Raw genomic sequence first — 24,575 nt, 5'->3', positions numbered from 1 at the left:
GGTGCACTGAAATGATTTCATCATGTGGAAAAAATGAGTGAACAGAGGTTAAAAGAGAGGATATATGTGTTAGAAATGGATGTGACAAGATGAAAGGAGAGACCAAACTGGAGATGGAAGGATGGATTAAATAAGATTCTGAGTGCTCAGGGCTTGAAAGGTGTGCACAGGACAGAGGGAACTGCAGTGATGTGGTATACAAAGGGCAATGTACTGCCAACAGACTGAACCAGGGCATAAGAAGTAGCCTAGGAAAACCACAAAGAGGTGTGTCAGGCCTAGAGGTGGATAGGGGGTAGTGGTTTGTGTGCATTATAAATGACAGTTAGAGAATGGATGTTAAAGAATAAGGTCTTTTTTTGCCTATTTTTGGTGCTACCTTGCTAATGCAGGAAATGTCAAAAAAAGTATAAAAACAGGTTTGGGTTATTAGTGGCATGCCTCAGTGAAGGGCGCAAATGGGGAGGTGATAACAAGTAGTGGTGATGTGAGAAGGAGATGGAGTGAGTATTTTGAAGGTTTGTTGAATGTGTTTGATGATAGAGTGGCAGATATAGGGTGTTTTGGTCGAGGTGGTGTGCAAAGTGAGAGGGTTAGGGAAAATGATTGGGTAAACAGAGAAGAGGTAGTAAAAGCTTTGCGGAAGATGAAAGCCGGCAAGGCAGCAGGTTTGGATGGTATTGCAGTGGAATTTATTAAAGAAGGGGGTGACTGTATTGTTGACTGGTTGTCAAGGTTATTTAATGTATTCATGACTCACGGTGAGGTGCATGAGGATTGGCGGAATGCGTGAATAGTGCCATTGTACAAAGGCAAAGGGGATAAGAGTGAGTGCTCAAATTACAGAGGTATAAGTTTGTTGAGTATTCCTGGTAAATTATATGGGAGGGTATTGATTGAGAGGGTGAAGGCATGTACAGAGCATCAGATTGGGGAAGAGCAGTGTGGTTTCAGAAGTGGTAGAGGATGTGTGGATCAGGTGTTTGCTTTGAAGAATGTATGTGAGAAATACTTAGAAAAGCAAATGGATTTGTATGTAGCATTTATGGATCTGGAGAAGGCATATGATAGAGTTGATAGAGATGCTCTGTGGAAGGTATTAAGAATATATGGTGTGGGAGGCAAGTTGTTAGAAGCAGTGAAAAGTTTTTATCGAGGATGTAAGGCATGTGTACGTGTAGGAAGAGAGGAAAGTGATTGGTTCTCAGTGAATGTAGGTTTGCGGCAGGGGTGTGTGATGTCTCCATGGTTGTTTAATTTGTTTATGGATGGGGTTGTTAGGGAGGTGAATGCAAGAGTTTTGGAAAGAGGGGCAAGTATGAAGTCTGTTGGGGATGAGAGAGCTTGGGAAGTGAGTCAGTTGTTGTTCGCTGATGATACAGCGCTGGTGGCTGATTCATGTGAGAGACTGCAGAAGCTGGTGACTGAGTTTGGTAAAGTGTGTGAAAGAAGAAAGTTAAGAGTAAATGTGAATAAGAGCAAGGTTATTAGGTACAGTAGGGTTGAGGGTCAAGTCAATTGGGAGGTGAGTTTGAATGGAGAAAAACTGGAGGAAGTGAAGTGTTTTAGATATCTAGGAGTGGATCTGGCAGCGGATGGAACCATGGAAGCGGAAGTGGATCATAGGGTGGGGGAGGGGGCGAAAATTCTGGGAGCCTTGAAGAATGTGTGGAAGTCGAGAACATTATCTCGGAAAGCAAAAATGGGTATGTTTGAAGGAATAGTGGTTCCAACAATGTTGTATGGTTGCGAGGCGTGGACTATGGATAGAGTTGTGCGCAGGAGGATGGATGTGCTGGAAATGAGATGTTTGAGGACAATGTGTGGTGTGAGGTGGTTTGATCGAGTAAGTAACGTAAGGGTAAGAGAGATGTATGGAAATAAAAAGAGCGTGGTTGAGAGAGCAGAAGAGGGTGTTTTGAAATGGTTTGGGCACATGGAGAGAATGAGTGAGGAATGATTGACCAAGAGGATATATGTGTCGGAGGTGGAGGGAACGAGGAGAAGAGGGAGACCAAATTGGAGATGGAAAGATGGAGTGAAAAAGATTTTGTGTGATCGGGGCCTGAACATGCAGGAGGGTGAAAGGAGGGCAAGGAATAGAGTGAATTGGAGCGATGTGGTATACCGGGGTTGACGTGCTGTCAGTGGATTGAATCGGGGCATGTGAAGCGTCTGGGGTAAACCATGGAAAGCTGTGTAGGTATGTATATTTTGCGCGTGTGGACGTATGTATATACATGTGTATGGGGGTGGGTTGGGCCATTTCTTTCGTGTGTTTCCTTGCGCTACCTCGCAAACGCGGGAGACAGCGGCAAAAAAAAAAAAAAAAAAAAAAAAAAAAAAAAAAAAAAAAAATTTCTTGATCTATGTATTTGACTTGCCAAAGGTCATGACACATATCTGGATATTGTTGCAGAAGATGCAAAGGTCAAGTCAAGGTAAAGCATCATCAGCATTGCATGAGCTTGTAAAGGGACTTAAATGAATTCCACAGTTGATCTGATACATGGCTGATGGAATTCAACCCAAATAAATGCAGGGAAATGAGGACGAGACATAGTAAAAGAAGTCATTGATACCAATATGCTTATTTACACAGCAAGCAGCAAGATTCTGTGTTACTGGGGCTAGGGAGTCCTCACTGTGCCTAACCTATTGCCAGATCTCCACCTCAAGAGAAGTGTAAAGTTGACACACTGTCTGCTAGCAAGTAACATAATGGCATTTAAGAAAAGATAAAATTTTCTTATAAAAATATTCATAGCACATATTACACCAAAACCAAAATATGTTTCTCTAAGTCTGGTCATCACACTTAAAGAACCACAAAGAACTAATTAAATGATCCAAGAGGAGGGGAGCAAAAACAGTACTAGAATTTTGGCAACTGAACTAAAGTGAGATCATAATAGCCATAATCTTAACCATCATGGATGTGAGAGCAGTAAGAGGTGACTTGATCATAACCCTCAAGTTTTTAAACCAGAGTGATGTCAATGGTGAATAGTTCTTTAAAAACTGCAAATTGGCATGAGAGAGAGAAGTGTGTGGTATGCAGAAGGTTGGAGGTTGATAGATGAGAAAGGGTAGGGTGAGGTGGGCAGAGAAAGTCAGTTACTAGTGAAAGAGAAAAGATGTGTTGGTGTTACTTAAAGGAAAGGAGTGCAAGTGAGTGGGATATGTACAAGGGAAAGAGCAGGACTACAAGACGAAGGTGCAGCAGGAGCTGGAAGAAGGCAAATGAGAGTTAGGGTGAGGGTATCATCAAACTTCTGAGAGAATAAGAAAAATGTTTTGGAAGGAGGTTAATAAGGGGAGAAAAACAAGAAAACAAATGGAAACATCAATGAAGGGGTCTACTAAGGAAGTGGCAACAGGCAGAGATGTGGTGAAGAGATGACTCTACTGCCAATGAGAGGGAAGGCTCTGACAGTAGTAGTGCCAGCCCCTCCCATGACCCTTCCCCTCTCTGTTAGAGCTTCCTCTTTTTCTGTTCACTGTACCGATATTCATAGTCTCAAGTAGCTTCTCTTCCATTGAATGCCATCTGTATAGTACCTCTCCAAATATCTCATTTCCCTCTGTAACAAAGTTGTCTTATGAGGTTCTCACTAGTCCCTTCTTCATTTTTTTTTTTTTTTGCTTTGTCGCTGTCTCCCGCGTTTGCGAGGTAGCGCAAGGAAACAGACGAAAGAAATGGCCCAACCCACCCCCATACACATGTATATACATACGTCCACACACGCAAATATACATACCTACACAGCTTTCCATGGTTTACCCCAGACGCTTCACATGCCCCGATTCAATCCACTGACAGCACGTCAACCCCGGTATACCACATCGCTCCAATTCACTCTATTCCTTGCCCTCCTTTCACCCTCCTGCATGTTCAGGCCCCGATCACACAAAATCTTTTTCACTCCATCTTTCCACCTCCAATTTGGTCTCCCTCTTCTCCTCTTTCCCTCCACCTCCGACACATATATCCTCTTGGTCAATCTTTCCTCACTCATTCTCTCCATGTGCCCAAACCATTTCAAAACACCCTCTTCTGCTCTCTCAACCACGCTCTTTTTATTTCCACACATCTCTCTTACCCTTACGTTACTTACTCGATCAAACCACCTCACACCACACATTGTCCTCAAACATCTCATTTCCAGCACATCCATCCTCCTGCGCACAACTCTATCCATAGTCCACGCCTCGCAACCATACAACATTGTTGGAACCACTATTCCTTCAAACATACCCATTTTTGCTTTCCGAGATAATGTTCTCGACTTCCACACATTCTTCAAGGCTCCCAGAATTCTCGCCCCCTCCCCCACCCTATGATCCACTTCCGCTTCCATGGTTCCATCCGCTGCCAGATCCACTCCTAGATATCTAAAACACTTCACTTCCTCCAGTTTTTCTCCATTCAAACTCACCTCCCTATTGACTTGACCCTCAACCCTACTGTACCTAATAACCTTGCTCTTATTCACATTTACTCTTAACTTTCTTCTTTCACACACTTTACCAAACTCAGTCACCAGCTTCTGCAGTTTCTCACATGAATCAGCCACCAGCGCTGTATCATCAGTGAACAACAACTGACTCACTTCCCTTCTTCATATCTAACTATAATCTCCATACACATTTCTGGTTCAAAGGTTGTATTTGTGCTTCTTCCAACATCAGCACACCTGGTGCATGCCTTACTGGCCTTGGGTCCCCAGGCTTTAACATTATGTGGCTCAAAGTTTGTATTCCAACTACCACACTTTTCTTTTGCTTTGCCTATTGCTCTCCTAATTCTACAAATTTCATATCTTTCTTCAAATATCTAAACTCCTGCCATGAGACTGTGACATCATCCCACCTGCAAGCCAAGATCCTCTACCTAAGGGATTTCAATGTTCACCATAGGGAATGGTTGAATTCCTCTCATACAGATGGTGGAGGGATTGAATCCCTCACCTCCTACATTCTTAATGATTTAGAGCAAATTACCTCCCACCCTACCCATATTCCTGACTGCTGTGACCACTCTCCTCATATTCTAGATCTGGCTTTCACCTCTAGTCCATCCTGCTATAAGTACACAAATCTCACTCCCAATCAGTTCATCTGATCATACTTTCGTAAATGTATCTATTTCACCAGCACCAACCCCTCCAGCAGCCCCTTCTAAGCATAAATACTGACACCTCAACAAAGATGACTGGAATAACTTACCTAGCTTCTTTTCTGACTTTCCTTGGGTAAATCTCTATCTCATGTGGTGATGCTTCTGTCCCCGCCAAATGCATAGCATAAGTTATCGTTGCAGGAATGTAAGCATTCATTCTCTCTTCTCCAACAAATCAGGAGTCCTGGAAATTTCTTTTCTTCTGAACTGTTGCTCCATTTATATTTATCTTTGTATGGAGAACTGTTCTCATATCAGGGGTAGTACCAGCTTTGAATCTTTACTTGACAGAGTTGAGTCAAAAGCAGTCTGACTTCCAAGCTCTACCAGGCTAACTTCAAAACCTGCTCAACTTGCCCTAAGGTGCAAAGCTGGTTCACTTTCCCTCTTCTATAGGTATTACTATGGTTGTTGCTCCTAAGAGCTGGCTGCATGTATGACCCCACCACTAGCTAGACCTTGCAATACTCGGTAAGCTGCTGCATCACATGATTATTGTGTAGCTGTTGGTGACTCAAGGGTAGACCATTTTGATAAACTGTTTCTTTCCCTACACCCCAACACTTTGGAGCTCTTTACCCTCTCATGTCTTTCCCAATAACTAAAACCAGGCACATTTCAAAAGACAGGTTTTTCACTTCCTCCAAAATTTGTAAATACTTTGTCTTTTCTTTTTCTCTTTCACTGCCCTCACTATACTTCAATTAAGGCCCACCCTTCATGAGGACTTTTGTCTGTAACTGAACCCTAGAAACAGAAAAATCATGAATGCTAGATGGCTTTAGGGGACCCTTTGACCAATATCAAGCAATTGGTTCCCACTCCATCTCTTTTAACACTGTTCCTAAACCCAGCTCTTTTCTATTGATTTTTGCAACATTTTTAGCCTCAAATACATCCCCACCTCTGTAAACCATTATCTGTTTACTTTCCCTAATGATGACTATCTCTCTGAAACCCAACTGTCTTAGGCTGCTCTCCCTCTACACTATCAAATCCCAAACTACTACAGTCTCTTATCATCATCTTGGCTCTAAGGCAGTGTTTGTGTTTACTATCATACAAAAACCCCTATTGCTCACCTTCTGCATTCTGAGTATACCAACTTTGAAGCTATCAGACTCAAAATCTCTCAAACCTCTACAACTTTGCTTTTATATTTCATATACTTGTTCCCTAATTCCTCTAAAAAAGTACAGCCCTTCAACTTTTCAACCTGCTGTCATAAAAGCAATGCTCTTTTCACACCCATGTGCTGAAATCCTCCATGCAAGGGTTATCAATATAAACTGTAATGATTGGTAAGGCTCTAATCGACATGATCCAAACAAAGTTAAAGCCCTTTCTTTTTCCCTACCTAATGATCTGGAACAACTAATTAGAAACCTTACATGAGCTCCCATCTGTCATGACCATTCTTCAAATACACTTCATCTTCTTTTTACCTCGGAAGCCTCCCAATATGCATACACTATTACCAACCCCTTAGAAGTTCTCGTACTACAGTCTTAATCCCATCACTATCAGTGAAAGAGAAGAGAGAGGCATTTGGACGGTTTTTGCAGGGAAAAAATGCAATTGAGTGGGAGATGTATAAAAGAAAGAGACAGGAGGTCAAGAGAAAGGTGCAAGAGGTGAAAAAGAGGGCAAATGAGAGTTGGGGTGAGAGAGTATCATTAAATTTTAGGGAGAATAAAAAGATGTTCTGGAAGGAGGTAAATAAAGTGCATAAGACAAGGGAGCAAATGGGAACTTCAGTGAAGGGCGCAAATGGGGAGGTGATAACAAGTAGTGGTGATGTGAGAAGGAGATGGAGTGAGTATTTTGAAGGTTTGTTGAATGTGTTTGATGATAGAGTGGCAGATATAGGGTGTTTTGGTCGAGGTGGTGTGCAAAGTGAGAGGGTTAGGGAAAATGATTGGGTAAACAGAGAAGAGGTAGTAAAAGCTTTGCGGAAGATGAAAGCCGGCAAGGCAGCAGGTTTGGATGGTATTGCAGTGGAATTTATTAAAGAAGGGGGTGACTGTATTGTTGACTGGTTGTAAGGTTATTTAATGTATTCATGACTCACGGTGAGGTGCATGAGGATTGGCGGAATGCGTGAATAGTGCCATTGTACAAAGGCAAAGGGGATAAGAGTGAGTGCTCAAATTACAGAGGTATAAGTTTGTTGAGTATTCCTGGTAAATTATATGGGAGGGTATTGATTGAGAGGGTGAAGGCATGTACAGAGCATCAGATTGGGGAAGAGCAGTGTGGTTTCAGAAGTGGTAGAGGATGTGTGGATCAGGTGTTTGCTTTGAAGAATGTATGTGAGAAATACTTAGAAAAGCAAATGGATTTGTATGTAGCATTTATGGATCTGGAGAAGGCATATGATAGAGTTGATAGAGATGCTCTGTGGAAGGTATTAAGAATATATGGTGTGGGAGGCAAGTTGTTAGAAGCAGTGAAAAGTTTTTATCGAGGATGTAAGGCATGTGTACGTGTAGGAAGAGAGGAAAGTGATTGGTTCTCAGTGAATGTAGGTTTGCGGCAGGGGTGTGTGATGTCTCCATGGTTGTTTAATTTGTTTATGGATGGGGTTGTTAGGGAGGTGAATGCAAGAGTTTTGGAAAGAGGGGCAAGTATGAAGTCTGTTGGGGATGAGAGAGCTTGGGAAGTGAGTCAGTTGTTGTTCGCTGATGATACAGCGCTGGTGGCTGATTCATGTGAGAGACTGCAGAAGCTGGTGACTGAGTTTGGTAAAGTGTGTGAAAGAAGAAAGTTAAGAGTAAATGTGAATAAGAGCAAGGTTATTAGGTACAGTAGGGTTGAGGGTCAAGTCAATTGGGAGGTGAGTTTGAATGGAGAAAAACTGGAGGAAGTGAAGTGTTTTAGATATCTAGGAGTGGATCTGGCAGCGGATGGAACCATGGAAGCGGAAGTGGATCATAGGGTGGGGGAGGGGGCGAAAATTCTGGGAGCCTTGAAGAATGTGTGGAAGTCGAGAACATTATCTCGGAAAGCAAAAATGGGTATGTTTGAAGGAATAGTGGTTCCAACAATGTTGTATGGTTGCGAGGCGTGGACTATGGATAGAGTTGTGCGCAGGAGGATGGATGTGCTGGAAATGAGATGTTTGAGGACAATGTGTGGTGTGAGGTGGTTTGATCGAGTAAGTAACGTAAGGGTAAGAGAGATGTATGGAAATAAAAAGAGCGTGGTTGAGAGAGCAGAAGAGGGTGTTTTGAAATGGTTTGGGCACATGGAGAGAATGAGTGAGGAATGATTGACCAAGAGGATATATGTGTCGGAGGTGGAGGGAACGAGGAGAAGAGGGAGACCAAATTGGAGATGGAAAGATGGAGTGAAAAAGATTTTGTGTGATCGGGGCCTGAACATGCAGGAGGGTGAAAGGAGGGCAAGGAATAGAGTGAATTGGAGCGATGTGGTATACCGGGGTTGACGTGCTGTCAGTGGATTGAATCGGGGCATGTGAAGCGTCTGGGGTAAACCATGGAAAGCTGTGTAGGTATGTATATTTTGCGCGTGTGGACGTATGTATATACATGTGTATGGGGGTGGGTTGGGCCATTTCTTTCGTGTGTTTCCTTGCGCTACCTCGCAAACGCGGGAGACAGCGGCAAAAAAAAAAAAAAAAAAAAAAAAAAAAAAAAAAAAAAAAATTTCTTGATCTATGTATTTGACTTGCCAAAGGTCATGACACATATCTGGATATTGTTGCAGAAGATGCAAAGGTCAAGTCAAGGTAAAGCATCATCAGCATTGCATGAGCTTGTAAAGGGACTTAAATGAATTCCACAGTTGATCTGATACATGGCTGATGGAATTCAACCCAAATAAATGCAGGGAAATGAGGACGAGACATAGTAAAAGAAGTCATTGATACCAATATGCTTATTTACACAGCAAGCAGCAAGATTCTGTGTTACTGGGGCTAGGGAGTCCTCACTGTGCCTAACCTATTGCCAGATCTCCACCTCAAGAGAAGTGTAAAGTTGACACACTGTCTGCTAGCAAGTAACATAATGGCATTTAAGAAAAGATAAAATTTTCTTATAAAAATATTCATAGCACATATTACACCAAAACCAAAATATGTTTCTCTAAGTCTGGTCATCACACTTAAAGAACCACAAAGAACTAATTAAATGATCCAAGAGGAGGGGAGCAAAAACAGTACTAGAATTTTGGCAACTGAACTAAAGTGAGATCATAATAGCCATAATCTTAACCATCATGGATGTGAGAGCAGTAAGAGGTGACTTGATCATAACCCTCAAGTTTTTAAACCAGAGTGATGTCAATGGTGAATAGTTCTTTAAAAACTGCAAATTGGCATGAGAGAGAGAAGTGTGTGGTATGCAGAAGGTTGGAGGTTGATAGATGAGAAAGGGTAGGGTGAGGTGGGCAGAGAAAGTCAGTTACTAGTGAAAGAGAAAAGATGTGTTGGTGTTACTTAAAGGAAAGGAGTGCAAGTGAGTGGGATATGTACAAGGGAAAGAGCAGGACTACAAGACGAAGGTGCAGCAGGAGCTGGAAGAAGGCAAATGAGAGTTAGGGTGAGGGTATCATCAAACTTCTGAGAGAATAAGAAAAATGTTTTGGAAGGAGGTTAATAAGGGGAGAAAAACAAGAAAACAAATGGAAACATCAATGAAGGGGTCTACTAAGGAAGTGGCAACAGGCAGAGATGTGGTGAAGAGATGACTCTACTGCCAATGAGAGGGAAGGCTCTGACAGTAGTAGTGCCAGCCCCTCCCATGACCCTTCCCCTCTCTGTTAGAGCTTCCTCTTTTTCTGTTCACTGTACCGATATTCATAGTCTCAAGTAGCTTCTCTTCCATTGAATGCCATCTGTATAGTACCTCTCCAAATATCTCATTTCCCTCTGTAACAAAGTTGTCTTATGAGGTTCTCACTAGTCCCTTCTTCATTTTTTTTTTTTTTTGCTTTGTCGCTGTCTCCCGCGTTTGCGAGGTAGCGCAAGGAAACAGACGAAAGAAATGGCCCAACCCACCCCCATACACATGTATATACATACGTCCACACACGCAAATATACATACCTACACAGCTTTCCATGGTTTACCCCAGACGCTTCACATGCCCCGATTCAATCCACTGACAGCACGTCAACCCCGGTATACCACATCGCTCCAATTCACTCTATTCCTTGCCCTCCTTTCACCCTCCTGCATGTTCAGGCCCCGATCACACAAAATCTTTTTCACTCCATCTTTCCACCTCCAATTTGGTCTCCCTCTTCTCCTCTTTCCCTCCACCTCCGACACATATATCCTCTTGGTCAATCTTTCCTCACTCATTCTCTCCATGTGCCCAAACCATTTCAAAACACCCTCTTCTGCTCTCTCAACCACGCTCTTTTTATTTCCACACATCTCTCTTACCCTTACGTTACTTACTCGATCAAACCACCTCACACCACACATTGTCCTCAAACATCTCATTTCCAGCACATCCATCCTCCTGCGCACAACTCTATCCATAGTCCACGCCTCGCAACCATACAACATTGTTGGAACCACTATTCCTTCAAACATACCCATTTTTGCTTTCCGAGATAATGTTCTCGACTTCCACACATTCTTCAAGGCTCCCAGAATTCTCGCCCCCTCCCCCACCCTATGATCCACTTCCGCTTCCATGGTTCCATCCGCTGCCAGATCCACTCCTAGATATCTAAAACACTTCACTTCCTCCAGTTTTTCTCCATTCAAACTCACCTCCCTATTGACTTGACCCTCAACCCTACTGTACCTAATAACCTTGCTCTTATTCACATTTACTCTTAACTTTCTTCTTTCACACACTTTACCAAACTCAGTCACCAGCTTCTGCAGTTTCTCACATGAATCAGCCACCAGCGCTGTATCATCAGTGAACAACAACTGACTCACTTCCCTTCTTCATATCTAACTATAATCTCCATACACATTTCTGGTTCAAAGGTTGTATTTGTGCTTCTTCCAACATCAGCACACCTGGTGCATGCCTTACTGGCCTTGGGTCCCCAGGCTTTAACATTATGTGGCTCAAAGTTTGTATTCCAACTACCACACTTTTCTTTTGCTTTGCCTATTGCTCTCCTAATTCTACAAATTTCATATCTTTCTTCAAATATCTAAACTCCTGCCATGAGACTGTGACATCATCCCACCTGCAAGCCAAGATCCTCTACCTAAGGGATTTCAATGTTCACCATAGGGAATGGTTGAATTCCTCTCATACAGATGGTGGAGGGATTGAATCCCTCACCTCCTACATTCTTAATGATTTAGAGCAAATTACCTCCCACCCTACCCATATTCCTGACTGCTGTGACCACTCTCCTCATATTCTAGATCTGGCTTTCACCTCTAGTCCATCCTGCTATAAGTACACAAATCTCACTCCCAATCAGTTCATCTGATCATACTTTCGTAAATGTATCTATTTCACCAGCACCAACCCCTCCAGCAGCCCCTTCTAAGCATAAATACTGACACCTCAACAAAGATGACTGGAATAACTTACCTAGCTTCTTTTCTGACTTTCCTTGGGTAAATCTCTATCTCATGTGGTGATGCTTCTGTCCCCGCCAAATGCATAGCATAAGTTATCGTTGCAGGAATGTAAGCATTCATTCTCTCTTCTCCAACAAATCAGGAGTCCTGGAAATTTCTTTTCTTCTGAACTGTTGCTCCATTTATATTTATCTTTGTATGGAGAACTGTTCTCATATCAGGGGTAGTACCAGCTTTGAATCTTTACTTGACAGAGTTGAGTCAAAAGCAGTCTGACTTCCAAGCTCTACCAGGCTAACTTCAAAACCTGCTCAACTTGCCCTAAGGTGCAAAGCTGGTTCACTTTCCCTCTTCTATAGGTATTACTATGGTTGTTGCTCCTAAGAGCTGGCTGCATGTATGACCCCACCACTAGCTAGACCTTGCAATACTCGGTAAGCTGCTGCATCACATGATTATTGTGTAGCTGTTGGTGACTCAAGGGTAGACCATTTTGATAAACTGTTTCTTTCCCTACACCCCAACACTTTGGAGCTCTTTACCCTCTCATGTCTTTCCCAATAACTAAAACCAGGCACATTTCAAAAGACAGGTTTTTCACTTCCTCCAAAATTTGTAAATACTTTGTCTTTTCTTTTTCTCTTTCACTGCCCTCACTATACTTCAATTAAGGCCCACCCTTCATGAGGACTTTTGTCTGTAACTGAACCCTAGAAACAGAAAAATCATGAATGCTAGATGGCTTTAGGGGACCCTTTGACCAATATCAAGCAATTGGTTCCCACTCCATCTCTTTTAACACTGTTCCTAAACCCAGCTCTTTTCTATTGATTTTTGCAACATTTTTAGCCTCAAATACATCCCCACCTCTGTAAACCATTATCTGTTTACTTTCCCTAATGATGACTATCTCTCTGAAACCCAACTGTCTTAGGCTGCTCTCCCTCTACACTATCAAATCCCAAACTACTACAGTCTCTTATCATCATCTTGGCTCTAAGGCAGTGTTTGTGTTTACTATCATACAAAAACCCCTATTGCTCACCTTCTGCATTCTGAGTATACCAACTTTGAAGCTATCAGACTCAAAATCTCTCAAACCTCTACAACTTTGCTTTTATATTTCATATACTTGTTCCCTAATTCCTCTAAAAAAGTACAGCCCTTCAACTTTTCAACCTGCTGTCATAAAAGCAATGCTCTTTTCACACCCATGTGCTGAAATCCTCCATGCAAGGGTTATCAATATAAACTGTAATGATTGGTAAGGCTCTAATCGACATGATCCAAACAAAGTTAAAGCCCTTTCTTTTTCCCTACCTAATGATCTGGAACAACTAATTAGAAACCTTACATGAGCTCCCATCTGTCATGACCATTCTTCAAATACACTTCATCTTCTTTTTACCTCGGAAGCCTCCCAATATGCATACACTATTACCAACCCCTTAGAAGTTCTCGTACTACAGTCTTAATCCCATCACTATCAGTGAAAGAGAAGAGAGAGGCATTTGGACGGTTTTTGCAGGGAAAAAATGCAATTGAGTGGGAGATGTATAAAAGAAAGAGACAGGAGGTCAAGAGAAAGGTGCAAGAGGTGAAAAAGAGGGCAAATGAGAGTTGGGGTGAGAGAGTATCATTAAATTTTAGGGAGAATAAAAAGATGTTCTGGAAGGAGGTAAATAAAGTGCATAAGACAAGGGAGCAAATGGGAACTTCAGTGAAGGGCACAAATGGGGAGGTGATAACAAGTGGTGATGTGAGAAGGAGATGGAGTGAGTATTTTGAAGGTTTGTTGAATGTGTTTGATGATAGAGTGGCAGATATAGGGTGTTTTGGTCGAGGTGGTGTGCAAAGTGAGAGGGTTAGGGAAAATGATTTGGTAAATAGAGAAGAGGTAGTAAAAGCTTTGCGGAAGATGAAAGCCGGCAAGGCAGCAGGTTTGGATGGTATTGCAGTGGAATTTATTAAAAAAGGGGGTGACTGTATTGTTGACTGGTTGGTAAGGTTATTTAATGTATGTATGACTCATGGTGAGGTGCCTGAGGATTGGCGGAATGTGTGCATAGTGCCATTGTACAAAGGCAAAGGGGATAAGAGTGAGTGCTCAAATTACAGAGGTATAAGTTTGTTGAGTATCCCTGGTAAATTATATGGGAGGGTATTGATTGAGAGGGTGAAGGCATGTACAGAGCATCAGATTGGGGAAGAGCAGTGTGGTTTCAGAAGTGGTAGAGGATGTGTGGATCAGGTGTTTGCTTTGAAGAATGTATGTGAGAAATACTTAGAAAAGCAAATGGATTTGTATGTAGCATTTATGGCTCTGGAGAAGGCATATGATAGAGTTGATAGAGATGCTCTGTGGAAGGTATCAAGAATATATGGTGTGGGAGGCAAGTTGTTAGAAGCAGTGAAAAGTTTTTATCGAGGATGTAAGGCATGTGTACGTGTAGGAAGAGAGGAAAGTGATTGGTTCTCAGTGAATGTAGGTTTGCGGCAGGGGTGTGTGATGTCTCCATGGTTGTTTAATTTGTTTATGGATGGGGTTGTTAGGAAGGTGAATGCAAGAGTTTTGGTAAGGGGGGCAAGTATGAAGTCTGTTGTGGATGAGAGAGCTTGGGAAGTGAATCAGTTGTTGTTCACTGATGATACAGCGCTGGTGGCTGATTCATGTGAGAAACTGCAGAAGCTGGTGACTGAGTTTGGTAAAGTGTGTGAAAGAAGAAAGTTAAGAGTAAATGTGAATAAGAGCAAGGTTATTAGGTACAGTGGGGTTGAGGGTCAAGGCAATTGGGATGTAAGTTTGAATGGAGAAAAACTGGAGGAAGTAAAGTGTTTTAGATATCTGGGAGTGGATCTGGCAGCGGATGGAACCATGGAAGCGGAAGTGGATCATAGGGTGGGGGAGGGGGCGAAAATCCTGGGAGCCTTGAAGAATGTGTGGAAGTCGAGAACATTATCTCGGAAAGCAAAAATGGGTATGTTTGAAGGAATAGTGGTTCCAACAATGTTGTATGGTTGCGAGGCATGGGCTATGGATAGAGTTGTGGGCAGGAGGGTGGATGTGCTGGAAATGAGATGTTTGAGGACAATGTGTGGTGTGAGGTGGTTTGATCGAGTAAGTAACATAAGGGTAAGAGAGATGTGTGGAAATAAAAAGAGCGTGGTTGAGAGAGCAGAAGAGGGTGTTTTGAAATGGTTTGGGCACATGGAGAGAATGAGTGAGGAAAGATTGACCAAGAGGATATATGTGTCGGAGGTGGAGGGAACGAGGAGAAGTGGGAGACCAAATTGGAGGTGGAAGGATGGAGTGAAAAAGATTTTGTGTGATCGGGGCCTGAACATACAGGAGGGTGAAAGGAGGGCAAGGAATAGAGTGAATTGGATCGATGTGGTATACCAGGGTTGAAGTGCTGTCACTGGATTGAATCAGGGCATGTGAAGCATCTGGGGTAAACCATGGAAAGCTGTGTACGTATGTATATTTGCGTGTGTGGACGTGTATTTATATACATGTGTATGGGGGTGGGTTGAGCCATTTCTTTCGTCTGTTTCCTTGCACTACCTCGCAAACGCGGTAGACCGGCAAAAAAAAAAAAAAGAAAAAAATCAATGATTTCAAAGCAAATGTAGCCATAATCAGACATCCCCCCTTTTTTTTTTTTTGCTTTGCCGCTGTCTCCTGCGTTTGCGAGGTAGCGCAAGGAAACACACGAAAGAAATGGCCCAACCCACCCCCATACACATGTATATACATACGTCCACCTCAAATATACATACCTACACAGCTTTCCATGGTTTACCCCAGACGCTTCACATGCCCTGATTCAATCCACTGACAGCACGTCAACCCCGGTATACCACATCGATCCAATTCACTCTATTCCTTGCCCTCCTTTCACCCTCCTGTATGTTCAGGCCCCGATCACACAAAATCTTTTTCACTCCATCCTTCCACCTCCAATTTGGTCTCCCACTTCTCCTCGTTCCCTCCACCTCCGACACATATATCCTCTTGGTCAATCTTTCCTCACTCATTCTGTCCATGTGCCCAAACCATTTCAAAACACCCTCTTCTGCTCTCTCAACCACACTCTTTTTATATCCACATATCTCTCTTAACCTTACGTTACTTACTCGATCAAACCACCTCACACCACACATTGTCCTCAAACATCTCATTTCCAGCACATCCATCCTCCTGCGCACAACTCTATCCATAGCCCACGCCTCGCAACCATACAACATTGTTGGAACCACTATTCCTTCAAACATACCCATTTTTGCTTTCCAAGATAATGTTCTCGACTTCCACACATTCTTCAAGGCTCCCAGGATTGTCGCCCCCTCCCCCACCCTATGATCCACTTCCGCTTCCATGGTTCCATCCACTGCCAGATCCACTCCCAGATATCTAAAACACTTTACTTCCTCCAGTTTTTCTCCATTCAAATTTACCTCTCAATTGACTTGACCCTCAACCCTACTGTACCTAATTACCTTGCTCTTATTCACATTTACTCTTAACTTTCTTCTTTCACACACTTTACCAAACTCAGTCACCATCCCCCTTATGTCCTGATTATAAACATCAATTTTTCTTAACCACAGAAGTTATGTAAGCAAATTCCAAGGCTTCCCATAATCTTTTAATGAACAATTCTTTTTTCTTTCCTCTTTCTTTTTTCACTGGAGTACAGTCCTCATCCAGTCTAAAACTAATCAGATTTTTGTCTGTTAATCCCCTGGTTCATCGATATCTCTAACTTGGTGCCACTCACTTTATGGCTATGACCAGAAGTTTTCATTCATCAACCTCTGAGTTTGGTGCCACTCACTTTATGGTTATGACCAGAAGTTTTCATTCATCAACCTCTGAGTTTCTGACTTTCTCTATATCCCTTTTTACTATAAAGCACTACTGGTAACTGGGAGTACCTAGTTTAAAAAGAAGGAATACATAAGTATACATGGGCAAGCAGGAAAGATAGTAAGGGGGTATTACTGGATTTTGTGTGAACTGACAGGCATGTAATAGCCAACGATCAGGGAGGTATATTACCAGTGCAACACGCCTGGGAATCGGGAGGGTTAGTGATATCTGCTTAGTGAGCCAGCACTTTAGTGGTTGTCAAGTTGCACTCCTCTGACCCAGGTAGCTGTCATTTCTTTCTGCTTCACTAACATGTGGACTACTGGCATTCTGTCCACAACATAATCTCTCCTTCTCATATGTAACACTTGACAACACTTGACTCATGCAGCTCATTCTTCATAACTCTAGATTTTCCAGTGATGAGCACTATTCACTAGCACTGCCTTTCAGCAAAATAGTAGAAGCAGTAGGTAGGAACATTTAGGCAGGATTATTAGGCAGAAACAATAGGTAGTTGTAGGTGGGAGCATTACATTAGTAGTCATTAGGAACATTAGGTAGGAGCCTCTGCAAACAGCTAGACTTGCCATCTGCCAGTGGCCTGTTAAGGGTGAGGCACTAAAGGCTAAGAAGCAGCACTGAAGCTCTTTAGTTATGGAGACTTTGACGCTTTGGCCACCCTTTTGAGGGAGTTCCAACTGGAATAGGCATCAGAGATATAGACAGCTAGATAGATGGATTAGATAGATACTAGAATATAAATGCAATGAGTGAGGCAGTTGGGGAAGCAAGGTGTGAAGAGGCTTTAAGAATACAGGAAATGATATGGGTGGGAAGAGGGATGCAAAATTGTGGGAACCGTAAAGAGGCTTGTGAAGAAATACTAGGAGATATTGAGAGCAGAAAAGTAAAAGGTGAGAATAAATGAAGCTTGAGGAGTAGGTATTTAGGGAAGCACTCCTTCCATGTGTGAGATAAGTGTGTGGCATGCAGAAGTAAGAGGAGGACAGAAGAAGAAGGGTAGTGAGTAGTGAGATGAGGATGTTAGGTTGCCTAACGAAAGGGAAAAGAGAGGAGTGTGGACATTATCTCCAGGGAAGATGGGTGACTGGGAGATTTACAAGAGAAAGCATCAGAGGGTCAAAAGGAAGGTGCAGGAGCTGAAAAACATGGCAATAAGAGTTGGAGTGAGCTAGTATCAGCAAACTTCAGGGAGAATAAAAAAGTTTTGGGAGAAGGATATAACTGAGAAAAAAAAGGGAACGGTGAAGGAAGCAATTGGGAAAATGGTAACAAAGACATGAGGTAAAGAGGAGATGGAATGAACATTTTTGAAAAATTTTCAAAAATGAAAGTCATGGAAAGTAGTTTGATGAAAAGAGAAGAGGTGGTGAAAGCTTTTTGTAAGATGAAGTGCAGCAAAGCAGCTCAGGTGGATGAGACTGCTGATGAATTTTTTCAAGAAGGGGTGATTGTATTGTTGATTGGTTAGAATTTCCAAAGTATGTATGGCTCATGGTGAGGTGCCTGAGGAATGGCTGTCCCTTGACATATCCTAAACAACAGATACTTGACACCATCCTCTACAGCAATGACAGAAAGTGTTTGGCCACCATACCAAAGTCACTCACAATGGCTACACCTCTACACCCCTTAAACTTTACAATGGAGTTCCCTAAGGAGCAGTTCATTGTCCAGCCCCTTTCAATCACTTCCTGCTAGAGTTCCCATTACCTGTAACAAAACACAACATGAAGGTCCTCTTGTTAAGATCACATCACAATCACATAACAACACCCTGACACCATAGTAACAATAACAAACATGCAGCACTACATTACACAATTAGAACAATTGCACACTCATAACAGAATGTCTACATCTCCACAAAAGTCTTAAATCAGTCTTTTAATCCCTGAGTGACACAAATTTAGCTCATACCCTCTAGTTGCCTTGAATGGGTAAGCACTCCCACTGAACAAAATTCCAAACATTAAAGGTATAAGAAACATAACATTCAACACCCATAACACTAACACTATAACATAAACACAATATAAATATATACACTAAATACCCTAAGAACACAAACTAGCATCAGATTTGGACATGGAAAAAAATACCTTAACACCTTCAATGGACTATTTTCCCACTTCACTTTCAACTACACTTTACCTGCCTGGTTTACCATCCTTTAAAAACCAGATATAACAAATCCACAAAGCACACAAAACTGTGCAATCAAAACAATCACTGGCTGCCCAGCAATCACACACACTTTGCATCTACACAATAAAATAAAGATCCTTATCCCACTCCAACACATCTCAGCAGTCCAGTCTATGTCAGCAGTTTATTGCCAAACTGCTACATGAGCTGCTAGTGTTGGTCAGATGTGGTGGACAGGTTCAGCAAAATGAGGGCCTCTTGGTAGGTGGTGTAAGAATGGCCCAGAATGACTCTGCATGGTCTTTTCTACACTCTTTCTTGCTGGTTCCTCTGTATCGCTGTTAGTGAGAAGGACCAGGCTGGGGAGGCTTAGGTGAGCTTAGGTAGAGCAAAGATGGTACAGACATTCCTAAGCTCAAATGCTGGGACACCTAATGGTCTCATTCAGTGGTGAAGGTACAGACAGTATCAGGAAGATCTGATGATATAGATGACATGACTCTTCTAATTCAAAATGTCACCTAATGTGACATCAAGAAGTTTGAAGTCTTTGACTAAACAGAGGATGTCAGGGCCTGAGGTGTGATGTCAAAGGACAGAATGTTGTTTGCACCCAGGTTGATGTGCATCATCGCAGTCTTAGTGTGGATGATAGTGATGTCGCTGGCCCTAGACAACAAATGAGTGTTGCTGATGATGTGTTTAAGAACACTTAAGGAGAGTTGTTGTTGATAGAAATGCCAAAGGTGAAGTTATCTACATATTTCCAGTGGTGGTTTGTGTCCTTCAGGGCATCACTGATAAAGATGAAGAAGCAGAGTGGCCCCATCTTGGTGACTTGTGTTACACCACATGTTAAGAGTAGTGGTGCCATTATGGCTCCCCTAAAGTAAATGGTTTGATGTTGCCTGGCCAGGAAGTCTGCCAGCCATAAAATGAGACACCCATGAGTGATTAAGAGGGCAAGGGTATGTACAGGTTATCAGAAAGGGAGGAGCAATACGGTTTCATTAGTGGAAAAGGATGTGTGGATTAGGTGTCAGCTTTAAAGAATGTGTGTAATAAATATTTAGAGAAATTAAAGGATCTGTAAGTGGCATTGATGGATCTGAAGAAAGCATATGATGTGATTGACAGAGATGTCTCATAGAATGTCTTATGAATATACAGTTGGGGTAAGAAGAGGGAGACTAAACTGGAGATGGAAGGATGACGTGAAAAGCATTTTGAGTAACTGGGGTCTGAATGTGCAAGAAGGTGAAAGGTGTGCATCAAACAGAGGGAACTGAAATGATGTCATATACATGGGGCTATGTGCTGTCAATGAAATGAACTATGTATAAATTTTCATATTCATTCGCCATATCCCATATAAGTATGGTACCACCAAGAACAGACGAAAAAAGGCCACAATTGCTAACATCCATTCTCTAACTGTCATGTGCAATGCAACAAAACCACAGCCCCCTATTCACAACCAGGCTCCACAGACCTTTCCAAGGTTTCCCCTCAGCCACTTCACATGCCTAGGGTCAGTCCAATGATAATATGATGCCCCTTGTATACCACCTTGTATACATCATTCCAATTAACTATATTACCTTGTATACATCATTCCAATTAACTCAATATACATAAAAAGTACAAAATCGAGATACCTAGATAAATAAAACAACAGGAAGGGTAATGACCCATGTGACAGCAGCAGCAGCTACAGCACACAGCTTGTCTGGCTGTGTGTGATCACAGAGAAATTGTGAGCTCTAAAAAGTTGGTAAAAAGTGGGTCAATGACATCAACCCAGTGGTAGTTGCTAGTTAGCTGAGGGTGGACCTAAGTTATAAGCAAGCAGCTATGATAACTTTATGATCATTCATAATGCATGACCAAAGAATGGTTTCTCCTTTATAGAATCATGAGAGATGGAAGGGACCTGACCTGTATGCTCCTAAGAAACATATCTCATGCTCGTGGGTCAGACTGCAGAGGAGAGAAAAACCAAAATTACAACGTATACTTACATGTATAAAGAGCATTCAGGCCACCAACCCAGGCCTTCCTCCTCTACCCACTCAGCACCCTCTTATACCAATAGGGAATATCAATTTTGGGTACATTCTTCAAAAATGTATGACAAACATAATCTGTAAGGATTTTTTTCAGCATACATACACTGGTGTAATTTCTGCATTATAACTACAAACTAAGGGTTGAGGAGCATAGTCAAAAATATCTAATGACCAATAATGAAATGGAAATATATCTTATTACACCTATCAAGAACCTTATATATAAAAGAACATATCTGAAAGAAGTGGCACTGAAGATGAAGAATTACAAGACAGATTGTGTGGAGTCAACACACCTCTGGCCATCGTCCACCATAAGGCAGCTTGAAGAGACAGAAGTAAGATGTACAATTATATTCTAAACATGTCCATCATGCACCCTTCACATACTATTTGACATTTAAAAAAAATCTGTCATTAGTCTGACAATATCTGCTAATTGTAAATAAAAACTATTTTGCTATACTACAATCAATATATTTCTATTATTTTCTATTATCTTAATTAGTGAAAAACCTCTTACATGACCTTCATACTCTCATGCACTGAATTGTCTCTATGCCCATAAGATTGTTATTATTGTTACTTCAAACATGAGTTACTGTAAAATATTTTATGATGAGTAAAGCAACTTAAGTACAGCCAAGATGTTACTAAACTTACAGTTATGCTACTTAAATCAAAACTGCATGTAGTTTTGCACAAAGTTTTGCACAAGGTGACAATATCTAAATAATGATACTCATACAATTTGGCATTATGCTGTTTTGCAAAAAGGACCCATAAAGGATTATCCAAAAGTTTTAAATTCTATCTTAATGCTTATTTTCCAAACTTTCTACTTTAAACCAAATTGTTTATATTTATTACAGGCTTACTTGTTGAATATATATACAAATAAACAATGAAGATATTTACTTGTTGCAACATCAGCAATTATCACAAAATTCAACAACAAATATCAGTGATATCTATTTCATAAATCAAACATGAATAAGGTTATCTCAGTACTGAATTTTAAGCATTCTGGTGTAATTAGATAGCAATAATGGTATTTCTTTCCAGAACAGATGTATGAATGTTTGAAATATATCAATCATCAGTGTATTATTTCATAATTTTTTTACTAGTTCCTGAAAAAATAGTTACTTTTCAAAGATCCTACCATTATTGCTATACACTAACACCATGCCAGTGAAGTAATGGCTGGCCGACAGTTAGTTAGTTAGACACATGCTGTTGGCGGGCTGACAAAACATACAGCTGATTGACACATTACTCTACCTCGCCCTGAGTGGGGGGGACGACCAGCCAATCACAAGGGGGGGAGGGGGAGATAAAAAAAATCATGTTGAAATCCACTGTATTCACTCATAATTGCATATCATATTTGTACACAAATATACTAATAAAATATGCTCAATATCACTAAAGTTTATATTCAAGGATTCAAAAAGTATATTATTTCACAATATTGTATGTCAAGTTTGATGAGACAGCAATATGTATGTTTATATATATCTATCTATAATTGCCCAAGGTCCCCTTTCTTGAAAGGTTCCTGGATTTACTTCAGTAATCCTTCTCTAGGAGCTCCTACAACTCAAAAGCTGTACCACTTCCAGTAGTAGGAATTAACAGGCTTATCTGGAGTGATAGGTTTTCTGACAGGACTGAAATCTCATCAAAAGAAACACTTCATTTGCAGTATAACCTCAAGTAGGCAGAGTCCAGTTATACCAACATATTCCTTTTTCTTTTATTCATAGTTACCCTAGGACCAATTTCCATGAAAGACCTAGTGTTACCCACAATCTTTAAAAAGGCTTCTGAAGCTCAAGGCTGTGCTACTTCCAGTAAGGGGGATATGCAGGCTCCTTTGGAATGAGATCTTTGAAAAGACCTGTACTCCCAGTGATACAACCTTGCCAAAGGTGACTTTTCATGTGGGGTGTAACCTCTTGTAGATGGAGTCTCGTAACAACAACACCTCTCTCTCTCTTTTTTTCGTACATATTTGCCATTTTCAGCACTAGTGAGGCAGCGTTAAGAACAGAGGACTGAGCCTTAGAGAAAACATCCTCACTTGGCCCCCTTCTCTATTTCTTCTTTTGTAAAATCAAAAACAGGAGGGGAGGATTTCCAGACCTCCGCATCCTCCCTTTCAGTTGCCTTCTATGACACGCAAGAAATACATGGAAAGTATTCTGTCTCCCCTACCTACGAAATTGCACATTCATATGCACTATATTCATATATATATATATATATATATATATATATATATATATATATATATATATATATATATATATTTTTTTTTTTATACTTTGTCGCTGTCTCCCGCGTTTGCGAGGTAGCGCAAGGAAACAGACGAAAGAAATGGCCCAACCCCCCCCCATACACATGTATATACATACGTCCACACACGCAAATATACATACATACACAGCTTTCCATGGTTTACCCCAGACGCTTCACATGCCTTGATTCAATCCACTGACAGCACGTCAACCCCGGTATACCACATCGCTCCAATTCACTCTATTCCTTGCCCTCCTTTCACCCTCCTGCATGTTCAGGCCCCGATCACACAAAATCTTTTTCACTCCATCTTTCCACCTCCAATTTGGTCTCCCTCTTCTCCTCATTCCCTCCACCTCCGACACATATATCCTCTTGGTCAATCTTTCCTCACTCATTCTCTCCATGTGCCCAAACCACTTCAAAACACCCTCTTCTGCTCTCTCAACCACGCTCTTTTTATTTCCACACATCTCTCTTACCCTTACGTTACTCACTCGATCAAACCACCTCACACCACACATTGTCCTCAAACATCTCATTTCCAGCACATCCATCCTCCTGCGCACAACTCTATCCATAGCCCACGCCTCGCAACCATACAACATTGTTGGAACCACTATTCCTTCAAACATACCCATTTTTGCTTTCCGAGATAATGTTCTCGACTTCCACACATTCTTCAAGGCCCCCAGAATTTTCGCCCCTCCCCCACCCTATGATCCACTTCCGCTTCCATGGTTCCATCCGCTGCCAGATCCACTCCCAGATATCTAAAACACTTCACTTCCTCCAGTTTTTCTCCATTCAAACTCACCTCCCAATTGACTTGACCCTCAACCCTACTGTACCTAATAACCTTGCTCTTATTCACATTTACTCTTAACTTTCTTCTTCCACACACTTTACCAAACTCAGTCACCAGCTTCTGCAGTTTCTCACATGAATCAGCCACCAGCGCTGTATCATCAGCGAACAACAACTGACTCACTTCCCAAGCTCTCTCATCCCCAACAGACTTCATACTTGCCCCTCTTTCCAAAACTCTTGCATTTACCTCCCTAACAACCCCATCCATAAACAAATTAAACAACCATGGAGACATCACACACCCCTGCCGCAAACCTACATTCACTGAGAACCAATATATATATATATATATATATATATATATATATATATATATATATATATATATATATATATATATATTATTATAATTATTTTGCTTTTTCGCTGTCTCCCGCGCCTGCGAGGTAGCGCAAGGAAACAGACGAAAGAAATGGCCCAACCCACCTCCACACACATGCATACACACACACGTCCACACACGCAAACATACACATATATACACACACAGACACACACATATACACACAGGCACACAATTCACACAGTCTGCCCCTACTCACCCCCATCGCCACCCCACCACACACGGAATAACAT

At 41.6% G+C, this 24,575-nt stretch overlaps 1 protein-coding gene across 8 annotated transcripts in view; it reads right to left on the bottom strand.

Moving 5' to 3' along the window:
- The window catches only part of Cdep (Chondrocyte-derived ezrin-like domain containing protein), a 729,829-nt gene that overhangs the window by 241,712 nt on the left and 463,542 nt on the right, over positions 1-24,575 (bottom strand). For 6 of the 8 annotated variants that reach the window (XM_071661711.1, XM_071661716.1, XM_071661713.1 and 3 more), the window contains one exon: positions 21,122-21,148. The exons of the other annotated variants lie outside the window; for them this stretch is intronic. In XM_071661711.1, coding sequence (XP_071517812.1) covers positions 21,122-21,148 — 27 coding nt within the window. The remainder of the gene's footprint in view (positions 1-21,121; positions 21,149-24,575) is intronic. 8 annotated transcript variants of the gene reach the window in all.

The sequence above is a fragment of the Panulirus ornatus genome, chromosome 5, assembly GCF_036320965.1.
Source record: "Panulirus ornatus isolate Po-2019 chromosome 5, ASM3632096v1, whole genome shotgun sequence".
In the NCBI taxonomy this organism is placed as follows: domain Eukaryota; kingdom Metazoa; phylum Arthropoda; class Malacostraca; order Decapoda; family Palinuridae; genus Panulirus; species Panulirus ornatus.
The sequence above is the reverse complement of the archived record's forward strand: the minus strand, read 5'-3'. Positions and strand labels throughout refer to the sequence as shown.